The 24852-nt window shown below is 37.3% G+C and overlaps 1 protein-coding gene across 4 annotated transcripts in view; it reads left to right on the top strand.

The window, feature by feature from the left end:
• Positions 1 to 24136, top strand: part of EFNA5 (ephrin A5) — a 232086-nt gene extending 207950 nt beyond the window's left edge. For 3 of the 4 annotated variants that reach the window (XM_025163010.2, XM_025163011.2, XM_007422694.4), the window contains 3 exons: positions 16766 to 16831; positions 17241 to 17321; positions 19824 to 24136. In XM_025163010.2, the coding sequence (XP_025018778.1) occupies positions 16766 to 16831; positions 17241 to 17321; positions 19824 to 19945 (269 nt within the window). In that variant the 3' untranslated portion in view covers positions 19946 to 24136. The remainder of the gene's footprint in view (positions 1 to 16765; positions 16832 to 17240; positions 17322 to 19823) is intronic. The other variant, XM_015891512.3, reaches the window with a different exon arrangement.
• The last annotated feature ends 716 nt before the right edge of the window (positions 24137 to 24852 follow it).

The following is a 24852-nucleotide window of genomic DNA, read 5'->3' as shown; positions in this document are numbered from 1 at the left end:
TATTTGCTAAGAGTAACTTCTACCACTCTTAAAGGGAAGAAAGTACATGTGTATTTGGCTATGTAATAGGAATAGATACATCTTGAATGTGTTAGTATTCTATACATGTCTCCTGACTGGTGAGACTCAGGCAAAATTGTCTCTCAATCAGAACTGAGAATTACATGTAGGGAAGTTAAAGTGTACATTTAGTTAGGAATGAAAGACTAAAATGTATATCAGAAAGTATGAATATTTGTCATCTAGGTTGTTATGGCTCTTTATGAAAATAGCAATCCATAGGTTCATGATAGTCATATATTATCCTCCAGTGATTGATAATGGAAGAATCAGAGATTAGCTGTGGGACAACTTGTATAACATTCTAAATTAATGCAACCCAACCCAGAAGAAGAAGAAAAATCTGCATGAATGGATGAGTAGGAATTATATAAGACAGTGCAGAGTGCCTTATAAATAATAATTATAAATTAATAATAAATAAATAAGGCAATAAATAAGATTGATGACTTGTAAATTTCAGCATAGAAAAAGTTCTGTTTACATGAATGCATGTACATGAATTAAACACTGGTCATTAATGTGTGCCTATGAAAAAGGAATGACTCAAAAAGCTTGATTGATCTGAATATTTATGAGGGAAAATTGTGAGAGAATTAGTGAAGGACATAAGGATGATTGCAAGTTCTAAATATGGGACAGCACATTTTTTAATAATGTGAAGAATGGATTTTGTGAAAAAAACAGAAGAAAATAAAAGTTGTAAAAGAAACTAGACTGAAAGTAGAACAAGAAGAGAGAGTATGAGTCCTGCAGAAAAAACTATTAGAAGATGGATTAATCTCAGAGTGGAATTAATGGAAAGTGGACATCAGGAAAGAGAAGACAGAAGATGCTTGGAACAGAGTGAAAAGGATTACATTGCAGAGTGCTATGGAAGTCTATGGCATGATGGAATATGAGAAAGAGTACTTTATGGAATGATGAGGAAAAATGCATGTAGTAGAATGGTTAGTACAAAAAATGAGCAAAATATTATATAATGTGTCTATAGAAAAAAGTTTGTTGCAAAGAATACTGAAATAGAGCAAGAAATGAGAATGTTCTATTTATTTTTACCCACTGCAATTGAGACACTACTATTAAAGATTATATAGAAATATAGAAAGTGAAAAATGCTTAATTGGTTGGAAATAAAAACAAGTTTTGGAAGTAGGTGAAGAAAGCTAAACAATGAGCCACTGGCAGAGGGAATGGAATTAAAAATAAAAGTGATTAAATTAGTTGGGATGAAACTGAAGTAATGAATGCTAGAAGGAGTATTTTTGAGATTTATATGGAAATAATAGTGATAAGTTAAATAGTGGAATTGACAGAAATGTTATAGATGTTCATGTCTATAGGAAAAATGTTGAAAAAGCAGTAATAAATACTGTGAAAATATTGAAAAAGGGTAAGTTTCAGGTGTACATGGTAAGACTGAAAAAATGTTAAAATATGGGTGTGGTTTACTTATAGATTGGCTGGGTGGCTAGTGTAATGTGAGTGTGAAAACTGTATCAGTTAGAAGACAGCTGTTAGTATTTTATTTATTTATTTATTTATATTTCATATTTAGACACTGCCCATCTCATGAGGAAGTGACTCTGGGTGGTTTACAATAAAACAACAAATAAGTATTAATTAAAATACAATAAAAGCAGTGTAAAATACAGTAAAAATGTACAAAGAGAAAGGTAGCTAGAATGAATGTAAGAAGTACAGGAGAATAAGGATTTTTTTTTTTCCAGCTCAGTGAAACATTGGAAGGAAAGTTCAGGACTCTGTTTATCTTTGTATCAGCTGGATAGCTGTACAAAAACAAAATGAAGTAGGACCAAATCTGGTATGGTATTGTGGGAGAAGCTGCCAAAAGAAAGATCAAACTGGAAAATCAGCTGGATCCACTCAGAAACTCTAGAGGAAAAAAAGGGGAGCAGCAACAGAAGAAGGAGAAGGGGAAGAAACAGTGCATCCCTTTGGGAAAGGCAGGGTAACAGTGCCCACTATTCTATTCTTAACTCCTTTCCACCTGGTCATGTGATCCACACGATGGTATATACAGCCCACTCTCTACACACATGCACACACGTATATAACATGAGTGGAGAGCATAAAAATAAGTTCATATGCACATGCCTGACTAGACCTTCACAAACATGTACAGTATATGCACAGAAGCAACACATATGACCCATCCTGATTACAGCCTCACATGTACACATGACAGGAACATTTATGCAAAAATGCGGGATAGAAAGTGCACACAGATACTCAGAGATGCAGTACATTACCTCATTATACAGAAGAATCTACAGTACAGGCACCTCCTGTGGCCACTGCTGGAAAAAACATTGGAAAGAATTCCAGAAGTCTTGCTCTGCATGCTTTCCTTACCTTGATTTTTAGAGCACATGTAAACCAGTGTCTACTCTGTCTTTATTTTTGGTGAGGAATTTCCTCCTTTTGGATCATGAATGTGTGGCTTTCCTGGTGGAGGTTAGGATGGATATTTGTGTGAAAGAACTGGGCGTTTGTTTTGCATCTCATCCTAGTTTCAAAGTGTCCCCATCCTTTGCTTGCTTGCTTGTTTATTTTGATGGCAGGTAAGAAATTGTGGATCCTATACTATGTCTGTAACCATCCAAAATAAGAATATTTTTAAAAGGACTTTTGATGTCCAAAAAAAGTTCAAGTAATTGTTTTTTGTTTTTGTTTTACCAGTAGAAGAAACTTTCTTGGTTTGTTGTATCTTCAAACTGCTTGAAAATCTAAATATATCTGACTTGAGTGTGTCTTTGGTCTTTTTATCCAAGATATAAACTGAATCCTGAGGACTTTGATTTCAAATAAAATTCAGCATATTTTAGAATAGAATTGTCAGTTTTTGCTTTTAGAAGTTTAAAACCCTTCTGCCTTCATTGCACCAGCTGGCCTAGCAATCTTTGTACTGAAAATTTTGAGGGAGTTACCTGACAGAAATGCAAGACTAGGATCTTCTCTGCCAAGATTTCTAACGGAGAAAATATTGAATGGTTGGGAGCCACAAAGCTAGAAGTACCTTCAGTTTTATTAAATGATCTGATATGAAGCTTAGTTCTGAGTGAATACATTATTCAAAACAGCTGCATAGCCTAACTGTAGTAGAGATTTAGATTTAGATATTGAGGCTTAGGTTGGAGTGTTAAGAAATAATATGGTGAAATAACAATTGATATCCATATATTATGGATGATGGATTCAAAATTTCCAAACCGATCATTGACTGAAGCCCGCACATTGTTGTTTGCTGTTGAAAAATATCTTACTAATTGATTCATGGAGATACTGATGGATACTCACATGACTTCAATATATATGTGCTACACACACACACCCACACACACACATACATATGTGCACATACACGCTCAACTGGCCTGAGAAATATCTGGATATAGGACCTAAGTTCAGTATACCCCTAAAACTGGGGGTTTCAAATAGCTTACTGTATGTAAAATCGCATAACTAAAGAAATGGAAATTTAGAATTCATACAACCCAAAATTTTAGGATTATGACAAAACTCTGAGAATGGGACATTCTTCTCTCAAAGCAGAGTCTGTCATATGTAGCCCAGAATAACTGAGCTATATCAATATTTGAGAAGGTGAGGTAGTATCAACTGTTCATGGTAGGCCAGATCATGAAACAGAAATAAACAGAAACAAGAAATACTAGAAGTCTACTCTATTGCTATAAGCTATAATAACAATATCTCAAATGCCTGACAGCACTTCTTCTTCCTTCCCTCTTATACCAAAGAGAATCAAGGTAAGGCAACCTTGAGTTTCTCTCTCTTGCTTTCCTGATTCCTGGGCTAAGCTCATGGTGTTTTCCAAGGTCATTCCAGGTAGTAAGATCTACCAAATTTAGGAGAAAGTGCCCTTGAGAATTTTCCTCCAAAATTTTCTATCAAAATAGTTAAGGCAATGTCTTTACCTTTTTTATACACTGGTATTCATTGGCATAGAAGTGCCTGAAATTATTCTCCCCAGCCCTAATTAATCAGATCAACTTTGTATCATCTATCAGTTGTCCCTGAAATTTCTACCCTGCATAAGAAGTAGAGTCCATCTAATACCTAGATTCTCTTTTATTAATCAGAGCAGGAAGTCATTATTCCAGAACTATTATATTTCATGAGTTTTGTTAAGAATAACAATAAAAGTCTGTAACAGTTGTTCAAATTCTGCAGCTCACTCAATCTCCCTTGAGATCCCACAGTTCCCTTTCACTGAACTACTCTCTGAATTATTTGTGAATGTTGCCTGTTAACACCTTGCCCTAGTAAGTTTTGGCTAAGTGCCCAAATCATGCATCTCTGAATCCTCCAAGTAACTCTCAAAGTTTCACTAAGATAAATACTAAATTTCCATATTTGGGTGGTTCTTTTCTGAATGCTACTCGATAATACCTTCTCAGGTCCAAAAGAAAAAGTCGCTTAATTTTTTTCTTCTTTTAGGATTGAATCTTAATGCTAAGAACTATTGGTCTACTGCTTGGGACAAAAAGAAAAAAAAAAGTTTCTCCATCCAATTTCTACTGTGGTTTTTCCTTTTACTCCAGAAACAAGATCCATCAAAGGGATACCTCTTTGACAGCATCATTTCTCATCAAACTATCCTTTCTTCTTATTTTCTCTGGAACAGTCTCTGGGAATGGCAATTAGATTACCATTTTTAACATATCTCATTCTAATCTCCCAAGCACGTTCTGCTAATTTCACTAAACAGTCTGAAGGTCTGTTGTCCTCTGTGGTATTTTAAAATTCTACTTGGTTAGAAAGATAGCATCCTGTTCTCAGCAAAATAGAGTCAGAGATCTCAATGCAGACTTGAGCTAAGTTCTCTCTTTCTATTCATGTTCAGGGTGGACTGTGTTATTGTAGGTTAGTGGAGTGACTATGACAGTACAAAACATTTAAAAGGGGAACTCTGAACTCATCCTTAGTAGGATGAACAAAGTACCCTCAAGGTACTGAGACAGCCATGCGCTTCAGAAGAGTCAGCCACCTTCATGCACAAATAGCATTTCCACTGGGATTCCTAGTTGAGTGAAGCAGTTGTACCTGCACATATGAAAACAACTTGAGAGAGTCATCAAAGCAGTCACATCAAACCTTCTAGACTATGCAAGTGCCTTAGTGCTTTGAGGAGGGATACTTCATTCATACAAGATGCTTTGCGAAGTGCTCATTTGCACAGCCCTAATTTAACAATGTATGAAAGTCTTAGAACTATGCAGAAATTAATTCATTTTAGACTTTAGACATATTGGGAGATAGTGAATTGTGTCTACTGGGCCTGCTCTCCTCCTGTACATTCAGTGTAACGTTTGCATAGAATGATTTCATCATACTTGGGCTGGAATGTTGGACTCTAGCAGATAGATAGTCTTTACCCACTTGCATTAGCCTGAGGCAGTGTAAACAGGGCAGGAGTCTGTAGGGCCCAAGCAATCCTATTTATTCTTGTAAGATGCAGGTTCCTTGTCACTTTACATTTCAGTGACCCTCCTGACAACATAGGACAATAAGAAATATACCACATGCAGTGCTTTTGAATTTGATGGCAGGCATTTAAAACTTTTCTTGACATCTGTGGCAGCATTTCGTATGAAAGTTTGGGAATACAATCTTGATTGCCTATGTGCATGTGTTTGCCTCCATTAATTAAAAATTAAAATGTATAAGCAAGACATCGTAGCAAAGTTCATGAGATTTTTCAGCAGTAATGGAACTGCACCTTCTGTAGCTGGCATCTTTGTGTTCCTTGCTTCAAGATGTTAACATTCCCTGCTTTGTTAGAAACTTGACTTGTTTGAAAATTAAATGGAGAGACCGTGAGATCAAATGTTGCCAGCAAGTTGAGTCATTTGCTACAGTTATTTAGCAAAGGAATTTACCAAAGAATGTGTTATCAAGGGATAAATGAAATACCAGAAATAAGCACATAATAAACATGCAAGACTAAGTTTCTTATGAGCAATTGGATTTAAACACAGTTGACACTGAATCCTTGCATTGCAAATGGAGCCACAGATTTCTGAAAGATGGCATTACTTTGGGTATAAAATACCTGGTCCAAGTAACCGGTTTTATAATATATGAATATATAATTTAAAAATATGTTTTGTCAGCAAATTTTTATTTGTTTTTCCCCATAACATATACATGAAAACTTTCTCTCGGTTCATTAAACTTCAGCAGTCTCTCAGTAGCATTTATGTAAATGGTAAATTCTTTCAGTTTCCATTGTGAGAAGAATATTAATGTTTAATACTACATTTACCTGACTAATCTACATATGTTTGTGTTGTAGTCTAAATCACACCAAGTCCTATAGGAGAAAGGCTCAACTCTGGTAATAGGCTATCTTTTCTTTTTTTGACTCCCACAAATTGAGAAATATTGCCTGTGGCAAACATAATGGGAAACTGCATTTTTAATGCTTCCACCCAAGCTCATTTCTGCACAAAGGACGAAGCAGATGGCTGTTCTTAAAAATGAAACTTCCCAAATCTCTACAGCTGACACACAATATTAGAATTTTGGTGCTTCTGGCAATTAGAATTAAGATTTGAGGGTTATATAAGGTTATATGGATCTTGGATTTAACTAATAAAAATGGTATTGTGCTTAAAATGGTTAAAGGCAAATCACTGCTATTAATACTTTTTCACACACTCCAAAGAGCTTGTTCATATAACTTTGTTAGACAGAAATACTGCTTGAACTTGAGATTTCAGATTTGTCTATATGGGGCTGGTTCAGCTTCTTTCCTGTCTACAGGTAGTCCTTGGGTTACCATGATGACAATTGGGACAGGAATTTCCATTGCTAAGCAATGTGGCTGTAAAGCACAGTGCTTAGCGACAGCAATCCCAGTTGCCGTTGTAACCCCAAGACTGTGTGGGTTGTTAAGCGGAAAGAGGTGAGAGTCCCGGGCAAGCAGGCTGGTAGGTGAGAGCTGTGGGCAGGTGTGTGTGTGTGTGGGGTGTGTGTGTGCAGTGGGCAGGTGTTCCAGAGGGGAGGCGGAGGGTGCTGTGGGCAGGCACTGTGGAATGCAGGCAGGAAAAAAAGTGGTAGGAGTGACTTCTGACTTCTGCCAGCTTCCACATTGACTTTCCTTGTGGGAAGCCAGCAGGGAATATCGGAAATCATGATCATGTGACCATGGCTTGCTGTGATGTAATCACAAGCCCGGCACAGAACATCTGGACCATGGTAATGTGACTGTGGGGATGCTGCAACAGCCAGAACTCCAAGGACTGGTTGTAAGTCTCCCTTGTTCAGCACCGTCATAACTTTGAATGGTTGCTGAACAAGGGGTTGTAATTCAAGGACTACCAGTATTATGCTTTAATGCTGCCAATCTTATAGACTGTGATTGTTGGATTGGTTTTGTGACTTCTCTGTATTTATAGATAACTAATTTTTGTAGACAGTTAATTGTTTAGAAGGACAAGCAAGAAAACTTCATAGTTCAGATTTTACTTTCCCAGCAAGAAATAACAAAAAGGTAGTATCTCTACTTGGTTATTTTAAGATGAAGCAGGTACACGAGGTCAGATCCACTTTTCACCATGCTGGATCTACATCTGGGCTTGTGAAGGAAACCTGAGGAAAAGGTTTCAGCATGCAGGTGACTAGCAGCAGATAAACCAAAGACAAAAGTAGCATTAGACTAAGGAAGAAGATTGCTTAATACAGGTAGTCCTTGGTTAACGGGCTGGAATTTCCATCACTAAGTGATGCGATTGTAAAGCATGGCAGTTCCTGTTGCTGTCATTAAGCAAGGGTCACAGGTTGTTAAATGAGGACCTCCTCCCAATTTCCTGCTGACTTTCAGCAACCAAAGTCAGTGGGGAAGGTGGCAGGAAATTGCAAGTCCCAGGTGGCTTGCAAGGAGGCTGGCAGGCAGGTAAGTGGCTGATGCCGGGTGAGGGAGAGTGTACAGGGTGCACAAGGGGCCATTGAGATGAGGGCAGCAAGGCTTGGGAAGGCTGATGCCGCCAGGTGGTGAGGGCACACAAGGGTGCCCAAGGGCCTGGTGTGGCACAGGCACAGCAAGGCTTGGAGTGGCTGCTGCCAGGTGGGGGAGACTTGCAACCTTCCCGGCTGGCTTCCCGATTGACTTGCTTGTTCAACATAACCATTCAAAGTTACAGCAGTGCTGAAAAAATGGACTTACAACAGGTTCTCGAAATTCTGGCCTTTGCAGTGTCCCTGTGGTCATGTGATCACAATCAGGGCACTTGGGTGCCAAGCGCTCAATTATGATGTTGCAGTGAGCCTCAACATGTGATTGGCATTTATGACCTTCTCTGCTGGCTTTTCACAAACAAAGTCAATGGGGAAGCTGGCAGGGACGGTCACCCCAATAAGTTGCTCCCGCCACTTTTTCTCTTGATCCTGCTACAGAGTACAAGATCCTAGGGATCTCGTATTCCATAGCACTCCTGCCTGCCTGTATTCCATAATGCATGTGCCCACCGCAGCACTCCCTGTCCTCCCATGGCCTCCACCGGCCCATCCAAGGCTCCCATGGCCTCTGTTGGCCCTTCCATGGCACCTGTGCACCTCCACCACCACACTCCTTACCTAGGACTCCTGCCTCTTCCCACTTAATGACCCATGTGTCCTAGGATTACGATGGCAACTGGGACTGTCCGGGATTCCCATTGCTAAGGGATGCAGTCATGTGACATCACACTTTATGACTGCATCGCTTAGCAACAGCAATCCTGGTCCCAACTGCCATTGTAATCTGAGGACTACCTGTAGAGCAAATGCAGAGAAGAGCAACATGGATGATAAAAGATGGAAGCTAAATCTTAGGATCCAAGATTGAGTATGTTCAGCCTTGAGAAAAGATGATAGAGGGGGAATAGGATAATGCTTTTCAAATACCTGAAAGGGTGTCACACAGGTGAAAATCTGTTCTTTTTCGTCCCAGAATGCAAGATATAGAATAAATCTACGAGAAGGCAGATTGCAGCTGTATTTTAAGAAAACTCCTAACAGTAAGAGCAGTTCATCAGTGAAACCAATTACCTAGGAAGCAGTAAGCTTTGTTTCATATAGCCATCTACTGGGAATGCTTCTATGTGGATTCATGGCACTGAGCACAGAACACCATAGTTCTATTTTGATTACAAGTAGTTTTTATTCTTGGAATCCCTATTATTACATAACCTTTAATTGGCAGGGGGTAGGTAGTCGGCTAGTCACTTACTTTAAGCTTTATTTAAGCTTTATATACCTTTTCAATTAGTTTACCAAAGAAGCATACCCTGGTGATTTTGAACCAGTAACACCCTCCCAGCCCAGTGGTCTTCAGCTGGGGTATTGATATGGGTATAAATTAAGGGAGGGTTCCGTTAAAATGTTAATATATAATTAACTGAAAGGCAAGTGAGAAATCTTCAAATCTATTTTAGGGTTATAAATATATTGTATATATTCAAGCCACCCCCATCTAAGTCCTGTCCTCATCTTGGTGGGGGAGGGGGTTGTTCCTGGGAAGGACAAGAGAACAACACTAAGAATATATGCCATGATTATGTAATCCTAGCAGAGTCACCCAAGGTGTGAAGGTAATCTCAGCTGTCCAGCTAAAGCAAGCAGATAGCTATATTGGGAAGCAGAGATATAGGAAGATGCTGGAGGTGGATGATCACCTTAGTGACAAAGGCAAAAGGATAATTTCCTGTATTTTCCCAAGAAAACCACATGGATAGACAATACAAAGCAATTGACAATACACTGCCAGAAGATAAGCCCCTTAGGTTGAATGATACTGAGGATGATGGGCTCCTTAGGTTGATGCTATTAGGGAAGAGCTAATGACTTTTCAGAGTACTGATGGTATGTCTAGGTTAAAGCCTTTGGGACATCTAAAGCTGCAAAGACATAATTACAATGGGAACATAGAATATAAGAAGTATGAACATGGGAAGTTCAGCACAGTGAAAGATGAAATGAATCAACTATGCACTGACATCTTAGGGATCAGTCAATTGAAATGGATTGGAATTGGACACAGTCAGAAAACCATATTGTTTACTATTCAGGACAAGAAAAACAAAGAAGGAATGCTGTTGCTTTCATACTTGGGAAGGATATAAGAAGAACAGTACTTGGCTACAATGCAATTAGTGAACAAATAATGTGAATCAGACTTGTGAGCAGCCCTTTAATATGACGATTATCCAAGGTTATCCTCCAGCCACTGAGGCAGAAAGATAGAAAGTTGGCAATATTTATGGTCACATTCAATCTGAAATTAAGAAAACATACAAGCAAGATGTGCTGCTTGCAGTTAGAGACTGGAATGCCAAAGTTGGAAATAATAAGGAAAAAAATGGAGTGGGACTGTATGACCTAGGAAATTGAAACAAAGCAGAATAACATATCAATTTCTGTCAGTCTTCTTTGCTAATACAGGATTCCCACAGACAAAATGATGCCTATATACATGGACATCACCAGATGGAGGACACAGAAATCAAACTGATTATATATTGGTAGAAGGAGGTAGAAAAGCTCTGTTACAACAGCAAAGGCATGGCCAGAGACTGACTGGAACAGATAATGAATTGCTCGTGTGCAAGTTTGAAGTTAAGCTAAAGTGGAAGAAAAAAGGCAACCAATTTTGGTGATATGATCCGGACCATATATTCATTTTCAAGGAAAACACTTGAATTGCTTGGAAGTCCTGAGCCTCATTGAACAGGAACTTGAGAAACTATGGAATGAACTTAAGTTGTTAACATGGAATGTGAAAAGAGATTGTCAAAGATCAAGAAACAAAAGAAAGCAAACTGTCAAAACAGACAGTGGAAATTGTCAAGAAGAGAAGCCAAAACCAAGAAAGACAAAGATCTCAGGAAGGAACTTAACAAAGAGTTTCAGAGAGCTGTTAGAAGAGACAATAAGCAGTATTATAATGATATCTGTAAATACAGCAGTGATAGTAGCAAATCTGGAAAAACAAGGAAAGACTTCCCAAAAAAACTCTGAATTCAGAAGGAAGTTCCAACCTTAATTAGTCTACTAAAATAGGCAGATGTAGTAACTGATTCCAAGAAGATCAAACAAAGATGGAAAGAGTGTACTGAAATTATGTACAGTAGAGATGTCAACCTCCAAGATATCTTAGAAGATATTCTTACTTAGAAGATTCTCTAGTTCTAGAAGAAAAAGTTAGATCTGCATTCCAGTAATAACCAAGTCATCAGGCTGAAGGAATTGATGGAATATCTACAGAAATATGGCAAGCAACAGAAGAATCTGTAAAGGTTCTAACCAAGCTATGCCAGCAAATCTGGAGAACAACACAGTGGCCAACAGATTGGAGAAGGTCAGTCTACATACCAATTCTACAGAAAGGAGATTTAACAGAGTGTGCAAAAAATGTACAGTTGTACAATATCCATAATTTCACATGCTAGCAAAATAATGCTTAGGATCATCCAATGCAGATTAGAACCTATATGGAAAGGGAGATATGAGATGTTCAAGCTTGCTTTAGAAAAGACCAAGGAACAAAAGACATTACTGCTGATGCATACTGGATAATTGAGAAAGCCAAATTATTCTCAAAAGAAGGCAACATGTACTTCAATGATTATAGAAGGCCTTTGATTGTGTCAATCATGTCATTGTGGAATATTCTGTGAAAAATGGGAATCCCATAATGTTTCACTGCCTCATATAAAACCTATAAGAAAGCCACAATCTGGATGGAACATTGAAAACAGACTGGTTTCAGGTTGACAAAGTGAGTATACAAAGGCAATATACTCTCCCTTTAATTACTAACTTGTAAGTGGAATAGATATTGAGGAAAGCTGCATTGGAAGAAGATGAATATGGTTTTAAAATTGGAGGAAGAAATAATAATAATATGTGCTAGGCTGATAACCCCACTCTGATAGCTGAAAATGCAAATGATCTAGGAGCTCTACTAATGTAAATCAAGGAAGACAGTGAAAAAATAAGACTAAGATTAAATATAGACCAAATATGTGACAGCAAATACAGGTAGTCCTCATTTAGCCACCACAATTGGTTGCTAACTTGGTCATTAAGTGAAGTGGTCACTAAGTGAAACTTTGACTATGCTTATGATCTTACTTCAGCTTTCCTTTGTTTTATAGATCTGCAAAGGTTGTAAATGTGAGGACTGGTCACAAAGTTACTTATTCATCACCATCATAACTGTAAACAGTTGCTAAACAAGGCATTTGCTAAACGAAGACTACCTGTACTGCAGCCAGCCTTAGAAATGACAAGATATTGAAGTGTTGGATAGCTCCTGCTATTTATCAACAGTAAAGGAGCCAGCAGTCAATAAATACACTGCAAGCTAGGCACTTGAAAGAGTAGCAATGAAAGCCTTGGAGAAGGTATTCAGATGCTAGATGAGTCTATATCTACAAAAATCAGAATCAGTTATGACAGTGGTTTTCCCTGTGACACTCTATGGAAGTGAAAGTTGGGCTTTGAAGAATCAGGATAGAAAGAGGATTGATGCTTTTGAACTTTGGTGTTGGAGACAAATCCTGAGAATACTATGGATAGCCAAAAAAACAAATACTTCAACAAGAAATCAACCAGTCATCTCAGTTACAGTGACAGTGGGTGCACTGTTAGATCACCTGAAGGACCAGGTTGGGGAGAAATCATCCTGAAGAAAATGTGGTCGCTAAGAGTCAATGCTGACTTGTTGGCACACAGTGAGTCAGTGAATATATTAAGAGTGTAATGGTAAAATATACAGTGTTTGGAAGAGATGAAATTGAGCAATCTTCTCCAACTTGTTGTTCAGGTTAATTTGTAAGGATATTCAGTTGGGAATCAATCCACAATTTGGAATCTAATTAAGCAGTGCTTAATGGTGATTACTGTTATATTATATCAAGATTCTTTTGAGCTAGATTTATTAGTGATGGGTAGTATTTAGTCACAAGAATATCAGATAGTTACACTTATTTGGGGTGGCTATATGTAATTATCACAGTTTTTAAAACTTCTTTTTCTTTGGCTAAAATTCTTAATTCTTAAAATTAGAATTAAAAAGTATTTCTGAAATATTAATTGGGCAGTAGCTTTTGTATTTGGTGCTTTTCATTGTAAGAGGAATAATGTGTAGTCTGAAAGCAAGTTTATGGAAATGATTGCCCTGCTGTTTTGTCAATGAAAAAAAATGCACCATATAATAGAACATTGTATACTGTTTTGCAAAAGCAAAGCTTCCAATGTATAAATGTAAAAATTGACATCCTGCTTTTGAATATGCTGTTCATGCTTTTCTGTGTCATTTGTAAAAGCAATTAAAAGACAGGATGGAATAGGAAATAATCACACATTTTTGCTTAAGCTAATGGGGAAGTTTTCTTCTGTACCTGTATGCATGTTGTTAGGTAGGGAACATGATATTTTTATTTTATTAAGCCACCTAATCTGTCTTGAATAAGATTTGTATATTCATCAGAGGCCTCTGGAAGGGGGCCAGTTTCCTGCATGCCTCCACAGAGTGCAATACTTTGCCCTGTAACACATTCTTTACAATAAATGTCAGTAAAGGCTTCCCCCATATTTGATTTATTGAGAGCATACAGGGAAGCCAGCTGTTAGCACTTCTTAAGTATTTGTCTTTGAGTATGAGTCAGAGCCGAGTAGTATCATTGTGCAATTTTGTTTATGATTAAAAGAGGCAGACATCTTATGCCTCTTACTCTGTTTATGTCTTGGATTCTTTCCCTCTTATCCCAGTGTATTTGTCATTTGAAAGCAAATATGTCTTTAAATCAATGCTGAAAAGAGTTCCTAATTATCTGTCTGTATCTACATGCTATCCAAATCAGCATCATTTTGGGATATGGAATCACTTGGAAAAAGCTGAAATGCAGCATTGCAGGAAGAACAACTGTTTTGTAAAGCAGTATCTAGTTTTTAAGCAAGTCATCCCTTAAATCTCTATAAGCACCACTTACCTTGACATTTAGTATGTGGATTATTGACTTGCTGTATACCCAAACCACTAATCACTTTGTCATCAACCTCGAATTCATATATGACACTAATATGAACTCTCAGAACTATTTATCAAGATATTTCCTCAGTCTTCAAGGGACTGTCTCTCCAACGTTCACCAAATCAACTAGATCATGTATACTGTTGCCTTCTTTGTGGCATCATCATAATATTTATTGTTTTTGGAGCATCCTCTGCTACCTCCTTGCATTTATATCATAATCAGCAACAATTGATAACTAAATTAGCATTGTGGTATCTGCATTTCAGGTATACTCTTAAATCTCCAATCTTTGGTAGATAGACTATTATCTGGACATGCCATAAAACATAATTCCACTTTCCTATGCTGCACAGTAGTGCAATAGAATGAATAAAACTATAAACATTGGCAAACCATTAATAACATATAATTGCATTACTTTATAAGCAAACAAAATCTGATATTAACACACATAATTCTTAGTTTGTAATATTCAAAAGCATTTTTAAAACATCAGTGAGAATTGCATATCAGGTTAAATAAAGGCCTCCAAGTTGAGTACGTTACGAGAACTTTCCTGATAAGAAATTCAAACTTCTTATCGCAGTCATATATAGCACCAGGCCACTGAGTGATAAAAAATCCCTCCACTATCTGCACTCTGGGACTATATAGTAGCTGAATCATATTTTCCTTACTTTAGTGGGAAGGAATTCCCCATATCATAATAAAGAGTTGAAGAATGTGTCTGCTGACTGACAAGAAATGTCCTGGTCAACCTCAATATTCCCAGGAATAATTTATTTCTCATGATTGTCCTCCAGATTCAGGCATAATAATAGATACACATTTTACATTGGTGTGATTGATTATGTGCCATCAAGTCAGTGTCAAACCTTAGTGACCACATAGATAGATACATTGGTTTATGTTAGTATATTACTTGGACACAAGCTCTTATAATAATGGCCCGATCCATCAAATGCTTTTGCTGAAAAATCGAAGGAAAGTAATCTTTGCTTATGCTTTCCCACCCTCCATGGTCCCCCATAATCAGCTTCAAAGAGTCAGGAAATTCTGTGGAAGGAAAGAGAATCTTCTGTTCCTGAACCCAATCTGTATAAGTGGCCATGGAGTCTGAAGCTTGGACTTCAACACTAAACTATAATTCCTACAGGACTGTCATTCCTCAATATTTGCACATTTATTGGACATGCGGATAAATCACAATCTCTTGGAATGAGCCAAGTCAGAGAGAAAGCTTATTTAGAATCTTTGTTCCAGACTGTCTAGGTTATGCAGGGAGTCCAGGGAGTTTATAAGAGAGTATTTAACAAACATATCACATGCAGTTTGAGGTAGTACAGACATATAATTTTCAAAGTGTATTTATTACTCTAGGTAGATAAATAATATGGAACACAGCCTTGTATATGAATATGATCTGTGACTGCTTGGCTTACAGAATCAGCACATATTCTAGCTGTTTTCAATGCTGTATTGATACATTAAAGGCCATATTGGACAAGATTAGGGCTGTAAGCATTAGGGTGCAAGAGAAACACTCCTACTTGAAGCATTAAAACAGCCATGTCCTTTGGAAGACTCATATGGCTACTCTAAACCTAGTGATTTTTATGAACATGTACATGCTCAGATAATTGTTTTGCTTAACCCAGTAATGAAGCAAAGTTGTTATGTGTGCAAAAAAAATCAAGGACAATCTTTGAAGCAGCCATACAAGCCTTCCAAAGGAAGTTGCTTTGAGCAGGTGTGCTTTGTTCATCCTAACCCAATTTTCAAAAGTCTTTCAAATGTTTTTCACAGCTGTAGATAATTTGAAGCATTTGTAAAAAAAAATATTCCTTTCTAACATGCATGAAAATCACCTAAACTCCTATTAGACTAATTTCTTTTTAATGTTGGAACAGTAGCTTCCAATGACACCCTGAGTTATAGTTTCTGTAACAAAATGCCAACATATTAAATACATATATGCATCATGAATGTAATTTGATGCAAGCTATGTAGAGACTATTCTACAAATCCGCTATTGTACTCGAGTTGCCATTTTCACTAGACCCATTCATGATGTGAGTTTCTTGATGAGGCATATTGTGCCATGTGGAGCCCTGTAAAGTAGGTGTGAGGAACCTATTTCTTTCCAGGTTTTGCAGACAGTGTTTTAACTGGAGCAGGTATAAATCCAATAAAAAATTCCCAAGACTATCAGCCAGCATAGCCAAAAGTAAAGGATGATTAGAGTTACAATTCAGCAACATATGGAGACCATAGCTCCATCGTCTTTCAGTTAGTGAACACTTGGTGACTTTTGGGCTCCCAAAGAAAGACTATCAGCTTTATCCTGTAATTTGGTATCTATGCCCATTGATGTTAAGAGGTAGAGAATTTGGAAAATCAGTGCTGTTCTCACCCCACTTTTTGAGGGGGAAAGCAAAATAAAATGAATAAAATAAAATAATAATATATAAAAATACAGAACAATGGATAGTGTAGAAATTTTATTTGCTATTTTGAATGTTCCCGATAATATGTACAATTGTTTTGGGATTTGTTACCTAAGGAAAAGAAGAATGTTGGATGTTGTCCCTTTAAGATGAAAAATAACAATGATCTCTAATCTCCCTTTTTCTTCTTCAGCATCTGCAATCCCTGATAATGGAAGGAGATCCTGTTTAAAGCTGAAAGTCTATGTACGGCCTGCAAGTAAGTGCTTTACACCTTGCTTCAGAGGGTGGCTTTATAGCGCATGCTTTGGTTTAGTAAACAGCAGTAAAAACTTCTTTTTACTTTAAAAATCCTATGTGGTATGTCTTCTTTTTAGCATCATTTTTTTTTTTTTTGGCCGTATCTTTTAATCGTTTTTCACAAAGCATTTTTCTTATTTGTTTTTCATATGCATCAGTTGCTAACTTGTTGTTTCTTAAATTGTGGTACAAAAAGACAAATACTGTGGTATTTGGAAGTAGGCCACAGTTAAGATATAACTATATGCCTATAATAGAAATAGAAATCAGACATAAAGACAGCAGCAAAAAAAAAAAAAAAAGGGAAAATGGGGATTTTAAGGGTGTCTCACTAACATATTTGGCTGTTATCTCTATTTTTGTTATAGACAACTGTATGAAAACTATAGGTGTTCATGATCGTGTTTTCGATGTTAACGACAAAGTAGAAAATTCATTAGAACCAGCAGGTTAGTATGCTTAGAGACTCTCTTTTAACAAATGCCTCTGACTTTCTGGAGCTTTTGCCTCTCTTTCTTTCTCTTTGCATGGTTTGCACGGTAAAATGATTCTGCTTTTACTCATTTCTTGCAGTGCTAATATTGCTTATGGTATAATCTAATTTGCTAATGCTAGAATTCTCTTGTAAGATGTGGGAGACAAAGTATGCTTTTTCCATGACAATCTGCTTATTCAGACATGGCACCTCACATTTAAAAACAGTTCTAACCCCATTCCCACCCCATTTTTTGGTGTATCCATTCAAGAGGTGAATTCTTAAGAAAGAAAATGTGAAGCATACATGCAGACGCATATATATGTTTCCCGTGAGCATTTAAATGTGATTTATCTAGTTGCTAGCCTGCTACAATATACAGATGAATTTTGGACAGAATTTTACAATGTTGTAGAGAAAAATATGTGTCCTGTATTTTGCAATAAGAATGCACTAAGCAATTATGAGTAAAATCAAATTGAATGCAGGTTTAAAAGATGGACAACTTGGTGTTATATTCTTCAGTACATTTATACTAATCATGTGTAGATACTTAAACATGTATATATTACTAAATACAGAGCAGATCAGGCTGATCTCAATGAAGATTTATTTGTGTGCCTGCCAATTCAGTTTTAATGATAAAAATATTGTGAGAATCTTAAACACTAAATTGTATACATAATATTCCTCTGGACACTGTATTGCTTTAGATATTGTCCTTATACCAAGGTCACGTTTCCCATTGCCAGGACAGAAACTGGGGAGGAAACTCTGTGAATATTTCTTGATTTCTGAGTGTCCTGTTCTAGAGCTACCTGAGGCTACCTGTCCTGAGCTACAGAAAAACAAGGTTAAAACAGAGGTTCTCAGTTGAAGAGAGCTGAAGGGACAGTGGTGCAAACAAAAGTCCCTGTGGTAAAGAGAGAAGCTGACAAGGAGTGAATTCAAGGCAGAGACCCTCTGGCAAAGAGAAAACTCAGAAACTCAGAACTCAAGATATTCCTGAAAGGAACAGGAGGAAGTTTTCTTAGACATACTCTAAAGCCAGTTATACAAACTGTCAGCTCTGTCCCTTCTGTGCTAGTTTGGATTGTATCCATATCTTCTAAATTTCTCAGATTCAGACTTGTGCAGAGATGTGGATATAGAGATTCTGTCAGGGTACCACAAGTTTATGTCCTTTGGTTATTTGGGCTGTTAATGCAAAATAGATTGTGCTTCTCCTGAAAAAACAGCCAGAGCCTTACCCTCATTTTGCACATTGAAAGATGAAAGTGCAGGGAATTGTAATGCTCATATTCCTAAGAGAGACTTTCCTGGTGCCTAAATTGAATATTTCCAACATCAAGTTAAATGTTTTTTCTTAACCATGTATTTTAAGTTGTATATGTTTTTAAGGGTTAGATATTTTATGTTGTGATTTGATACATAAACCCAGCAGAATGATGAAAGCTGTGAAACTTTTAGAAATAATTATTATGTCAATTAGCTGCATTTGTTCATAAACTTAGAGATTGATTTGGTTTAGTATAAGGAACACAGCCACTTAAGAGATCTCTGGATAGTTTTAGATCTTAATTAAAGCCTCTCATAGTTAACTTTTAAATTATTTCTGGGTAAGTATTTTCCTACTTTATAACTTAAATGCCATGGAAAGCTGATGTATACTGAAAAAGACCATTTGTTCTTTTGGTATTACTTCTAGCCATTCTTCTTTTTCAAAGAGAGAGAGAGAGAGGGAGAGAGAGAGAGTCTGTTCCAGCATTATTTAAAGATGTCAAAGCGTAGAGCTAAGTCATTCTGCTTATGCTCTACTTGTGGCGATCTCTGGGTATCTTTCTGATGTGATCTTTGCTGCTTTCTCAAATGATGTGTCATTTATTTAAATATGGTATAATTTCAGAGCTTTTTTTGTTGTTGTTGTCTGCTGATAGGGTTAGGGTTTACAGCAGCTGTCTACAGCAGCTTTTCATCTTTGTACTTAATTGTACTTTGTACTTAATTGCTTGCATTTTTCCATTTTTATAACGAAACCATAATATTCGATATATTTTTAAAAAACAATATGCATTCATATAACTTCTCTACAACAAGGTGGTCTCTGACCAAGTCAGTCTTCCTACAACCCTCTCCCTCTTTGTTCAAAATTCTATGTAGACCAGATTTTGCTAGCAGAAATTATGGAACTGTTTTGGTACTGGTAAACCACTGTTTGGGCATTCATTGATTTTCTGTAAAAATACTAAATGCAAAAGACAAATTAAAATGTAAGGCTAATTCAGAAATCGAACAATGCCCAACAGGCTCTTTGTTCCTGCTGGTTTCATTAAGATTTTTTTTTTAAGAGGATCATGTGGTATTTAAATGAGGAACCATTAGAAGGTTTTAAAATAATATGTGTACAAAATATGTTTATCTTGCCTTTATCTTTGGAGGAAAAAAAAGTACAAATGTGTGTTTTCTGTTTGAACAGATGATACTGTACATGAATCGGCTGAACCATCCCGTGGTGAGAATGCAGCTCAGACCCTAAGGATATCCAGTCAGCCTTTCACAACTATACTGTTCCTTCTAGCAATGCTTTTGACGTTATAGCACATATTCTAGCAAGCTGCCACAGTCAACTTCAGGGTCTTGGAACATCAAAGATCCACTTAACTGCTCATCCCAGCAACGGGACATTGTATTGGTTTGCAGATGTTGGTTTGTTCTCCTTTCCCAGTCTCCTCCCCTTCTCTCCTCTGCAACCTGAACTCTGAGCAAAAATTGAAGAGGAATAACTAGACCTCTTCCTACTCCCAAGCTTTCCCTGGCTTTCCTTGATCCCTTCTAAAATAAATGGACTCCAAATGAAAATGCCAAATTTCAATATTGACACTAGTGATTCTTACTTTCCTCTGCAGCCTCTCTTAAGATACTGCCTAGTTAACTTGCTGGGCCATCTGTATATGGAGAAGGAAGAATAATAGGAGATGCAGTTAGTCGAAGAATAAGGAAGTTGTTTGAAAAACCAAGAGGAGTTTTTTACTCTCTTCAATAAAATATTTATTTCTCCTTGTTCAGCACTGTAAGACGATCATGCAATGCACTGTGTCACCATGTCAGGACTGGAGGGAAGATTTTAAGAATAGATATTTCTCAGTGAACAGGCTCCTCAAAGGAAAGAGTTATCATTTGTATGCAACTGCCTTGAAAGGTCCCTGACCATAGAACTTATGCTCCATAACAGAAGCTCTGTCATTAGGGGAGGAAAAAGTGACTACTGACAAGCAAGGTCAGATTTAGGAAGCTATGTTGGAGTGATAGTGCCTCTGTTATCTCTCTAAGTGGATAGTGCACACCAGATTACTTTTCTTTTGACACAGATACCATGGTGCTACAATAATTTTTGTTCAAATGCAAAAAGGCATTTATGTACTTCTAAAATATCTTTTCTGTGTGAAAAAAGTGACCTTTCCCAAGGCTGACATAGCCAGTAGCCTTGTATCCAGCTCTGGGTGACAATACATACTAAGTTGATAACAACTCTGGGTGGAGTAAACCTGGTGAGTGATACAGAATCCCCAGTGTCATGATAATTTTGCCTCCCTTGAAAATTTGGCAACTCTTGGAGTGAAATGCTGCCAGAAAGGAATCAGGACATTTGTCATAGAGGGTGGAGGGGAGTTCTGCATGTGAAGAACAGAGTACAGGAAGATTTTTTTTTGAACTTTAGAGTGAAAGTTGAGGCATTGATCTCATCTCTTTCTTCCTTTCCAACACAGTTGAAAAGTAGCATAAATGTCTTCATTGGCAGGAGATAAACTAGACAGACTCCCAAAGACCTTTAACTATTTTTGTTGCTTTTAAAAATCCACTAGAGTAGAAAATACATTATCTAGATATACCTTATGCTGAAAATAATTATATATGCTTGTCCTATTTAAAGATGATAAAATGTGGTAACTTTTGACAAGATTATGGGGTGCTGATTGGTTGAAATCAGGGGTGAATCCTTAGGCAGCTGTGTTATGGCCTCATAAAACACTTACCAGGAAATGCCTTCTTTGTAGTTTTCCATTAGCTTAGGCAGACCTAAATATAGATTTACTAAATGAGGGAGACCATGAAAACAACTATTTTGGAAAGTTAATTTTCTCTCAAAATTAGTGAGAACAAAACTTTACAAAAATAAGGTTAGATTCCACTGAATTTTCACAAGTTGCAAAACAAAAAAAAAGTATACTTTAATACTAAATCATAATACAAATGGACAGACTTTTGTAAATGTCTGTCTGAATTATGAAAAGAAAGCATTTTTTCTAAAAAAAAAAAAAGCTGCAGGATTTCAGGATTCAAAAACAGCATGAATAAAAAGGTAAATGCAAGGCTCTCTGGGCTTGCCTGATACCGCAAAGTATGGGCTTCATTTCAGAGCACAGAGATGTCTGATACAGCACACAAACAAAACGAGTGTCGTAATCCACATTGAGGGATGGCACTGCTTTCCTCATGGTACAATCAATAAATCTTCTCTCTTCAGGATGTACGTTGGGTGCACGTGTAGGAAGGGATGACCTTGAAAAGAGCGATCAAAGCAAAGACAACGTTGCACATGAAGTAAGGTCCCTGCAAGCGTAACCTACCAATCGCAAATATGAGTAGTACTGTTTGTTGTCCTAACAATGACTATAGCTGTTTTTTCATCATTTGTCTATAAATAATAAAAGGCTGGACTCACTTGCCTCAATCGCACGCTTTCTAAACCACAGATTGTCACTGCAGTGAATTCAAACTTTTGCTTTGCCACAGCGCCACTGCTAATCTAATAAATAAAAGCAACACGGTAATTACAGTTAAGATGCTAATTGCTACACTGCCTCAAGTGCAGATCTTGTTGGCAGTAGGTGTACAGGACCTTTGGATATTTGATGGCATCAGGCAATCTCAGTCATTAAGCAAGTAATGGCCATGTTCACATGACATAGTGAGGCATAAGACTTGATTGGTATAAATACTTCTGAACAGTGCAAATACTAAACCATCCATTGTTAAGTGTATGTTTCACCTGAAAGCAAATCATAACTCCTGTTCAAACCAATCATAGAAATGAGCCATAAGCAAGCTATAGGCATATTCTATGGTATGTGCAGGCCATAAATCGTATGTCTTGGGAACTCAAACTTAACAAGGTTTGCTGGTTGTGCAGGAGCACTGATGCTAACCAAGCCTTATGGTGCATTCATGCAAATGTGGCCAATGCCTGAATATTTTTTAATCTCTCCCACTTGTGTGTGTGTGTACGTGTGTGTGTGTGTGTTGTCTTGACATCTTCAAAAAGATGTCAGTATGTACGTTTATAATAGCCCCTGTTCTCAAGCATGACATATGAGATACAACATTTGGCCCCCCTCAACTCAGACAGTCTGCCCTGTGACATCCGAGTTTGCTAAGGGCTTTGCAAAGGGTAGCAGGGAAATAAGGATTGGTCTGTGTGGTGGATACTGTGTATCCTTTAATAGACAACAAGGTAACATTTTGTGTTAGTTTAGAAATATTGTTTTGTACTGTACTTTCTCAGCTGGCGAAGGAAAGACAAGTTAAGACAAAAAAAATGCTTTGTTCTTTAAATTCTGTATTATTAGCAGCCTCTGTTGTACATAGTGTTTGATAATAAAGTATTAATTTGATTCTTATGTCTTTTGTAAGTGAGAAGAAAATAGACTTTCATGATATTAAAATTTAAATGAACAATGCACCCTCTGATTGTATCCCCGAAGAATCCATCATGGCTACTGAGCATTGTAGCCACCACAGGTCGCTCCCCATGCAGGATTCACTCATGAAAACCATTCAGCCGGTCTCAAGATTTCACAGTGGCAGGACTCGGAGCACTGTGGCACCTGATTATCAATGTTTTGTCCGTGGTGTTAATGGGCTGTTGTTGAAAGCCCATGGTACTTTCCTTTGGGTTAGGTTTTCATTAGCATGTGGATTCGCAATAGCTTGGGATTTTATTCTTCTTTCTTGTGAGAATGGTTTTTCCTTCCAGTTGTTTAATCCTCTTTTTTTTCCATGGGTCATTATTTCAAAAGGGGCCTTCCCAGCATCATATGTGATAATGTACAGTGACTTGATTCCCCACCCCATTGAACACCAAATGTAGCAGGGGGTTATATGTAAATAATTTTCTTTCCTGTATAACCATTGAAGGAAAGAAATAATAGCTACCAAGGGAATATGTGTGTTTGGTTTGTTTTCACATATTTTTATGAAAGCAGTGGCTGTGTCAATTTTGCAAGTTTTGAAAAATATGAAACTTTTTTCATACTGCAGTCCGGTTATGTATGTCCACCAATTTTCTTTCCATTTATTGTACATCACATGTGCTCTTTCTCTTCCCTGCTACCGAGCCCCATTAAGTTCTCTTTAAAAAATGGAACAGTGAATGGGCAGGTCTGTTTCTGACTTAGCACTACCCCATTTTTCCCATCCATTCACCCATGTTTTTCAGATGTGAGACAAATCTCCCTACAAGAGGCTTACTGCCATTGTCTGAACAGTTTAATAGATGCTGGCATGTTGGAGGTTGCTCATGAGCCTTCAGAATCTGCTTCCCATGCTTACCCATGACACCCTATTGAAGCCACTGATTGTGTCCTTCTGGGTATGAAAGTCCAGCTCAGTGTGGTCCTGTCCTTGTACTGCCCTGCTTTGCAGTTTCTTTGCACTTATTTATTGAGTGCTGTTTTTGAAATGCTTACATTATATGAACTTAACAAAAAGTGTAAAAAAAAAAAAACCAAACCCATAAAATCTGTATTTGTATATACACGTGTCCGTACAATTATATCTGAATAAAAAATTAAAGATTTTCATCATTTTAATGAATTCTTTCAGGCTACATTTTATTTACTGAATGATGCCTTTGGTCCAGGGGCTTGTTCTTCATCTTAAATATTTGTGGGGGAATGGAAGCCTGCAAGGAATACAACACTGAGCAGTTCTGTAACGATTGGAATGCAATTTCTGCCTAGACTAAATACCTGGAGTTGTCACCACCACGATCCAGTCTGATCTATATTCTGGGTGTTGTGACACTCTCTTTTCCCAGCCCAAGAATCTGCCTAAGAATAAGTTGTTAGGGTGGTTATTCATACCATCTTCTAGATTCTGACTATACAAATAATTAAGTGTTTTATGTTCAGTTTTCCTATTTTTCTGTTGAATGGCAATCTGACACAATAAAGCAAGATGTTCTGCTAAGTGTGAACTGGGGTGATGTAAAGGACTGCAAACAGGGCAGACAATGCATGGCACCCCTTTTGCCAATGTCCCCTTGGCTAAACACGCATGGTCTGAGTGAGTTCAAAAAGTGGAGAAAAGTACTTAGCATAGCTGCAGATCTCTCCAACTTTTTTCAATCCATTGAAATGTTGATAACTCTCTTCTTAATCATTCTGTATTGAAAATGATATACAGCTCTGCAACAAGTTATTAACTGATGCTCAGTATGCTTCATT

The sequence above is a fragment of the Python bivittatus genome, unplaced genomic scaffold (genome assembly GCF_059951505.1).
Source record: "Python bivittatus isolate LINGU-HERP-01145 unplaced genomic scaffold, Pbiv_v1 ctg000850_np1212, whole genome shotgun sequence".
Classification (NCBI taxonomy): Eukaryota; Metazoa; Chordata; class Lepidosauria; order Squamata; family Pythonidae; genus Python; species Python bivittatus.
Note: the sequence above shows the minus strand (reverse complement) of the source record. Positions and strands in the feature narration are given on the sequence as shown.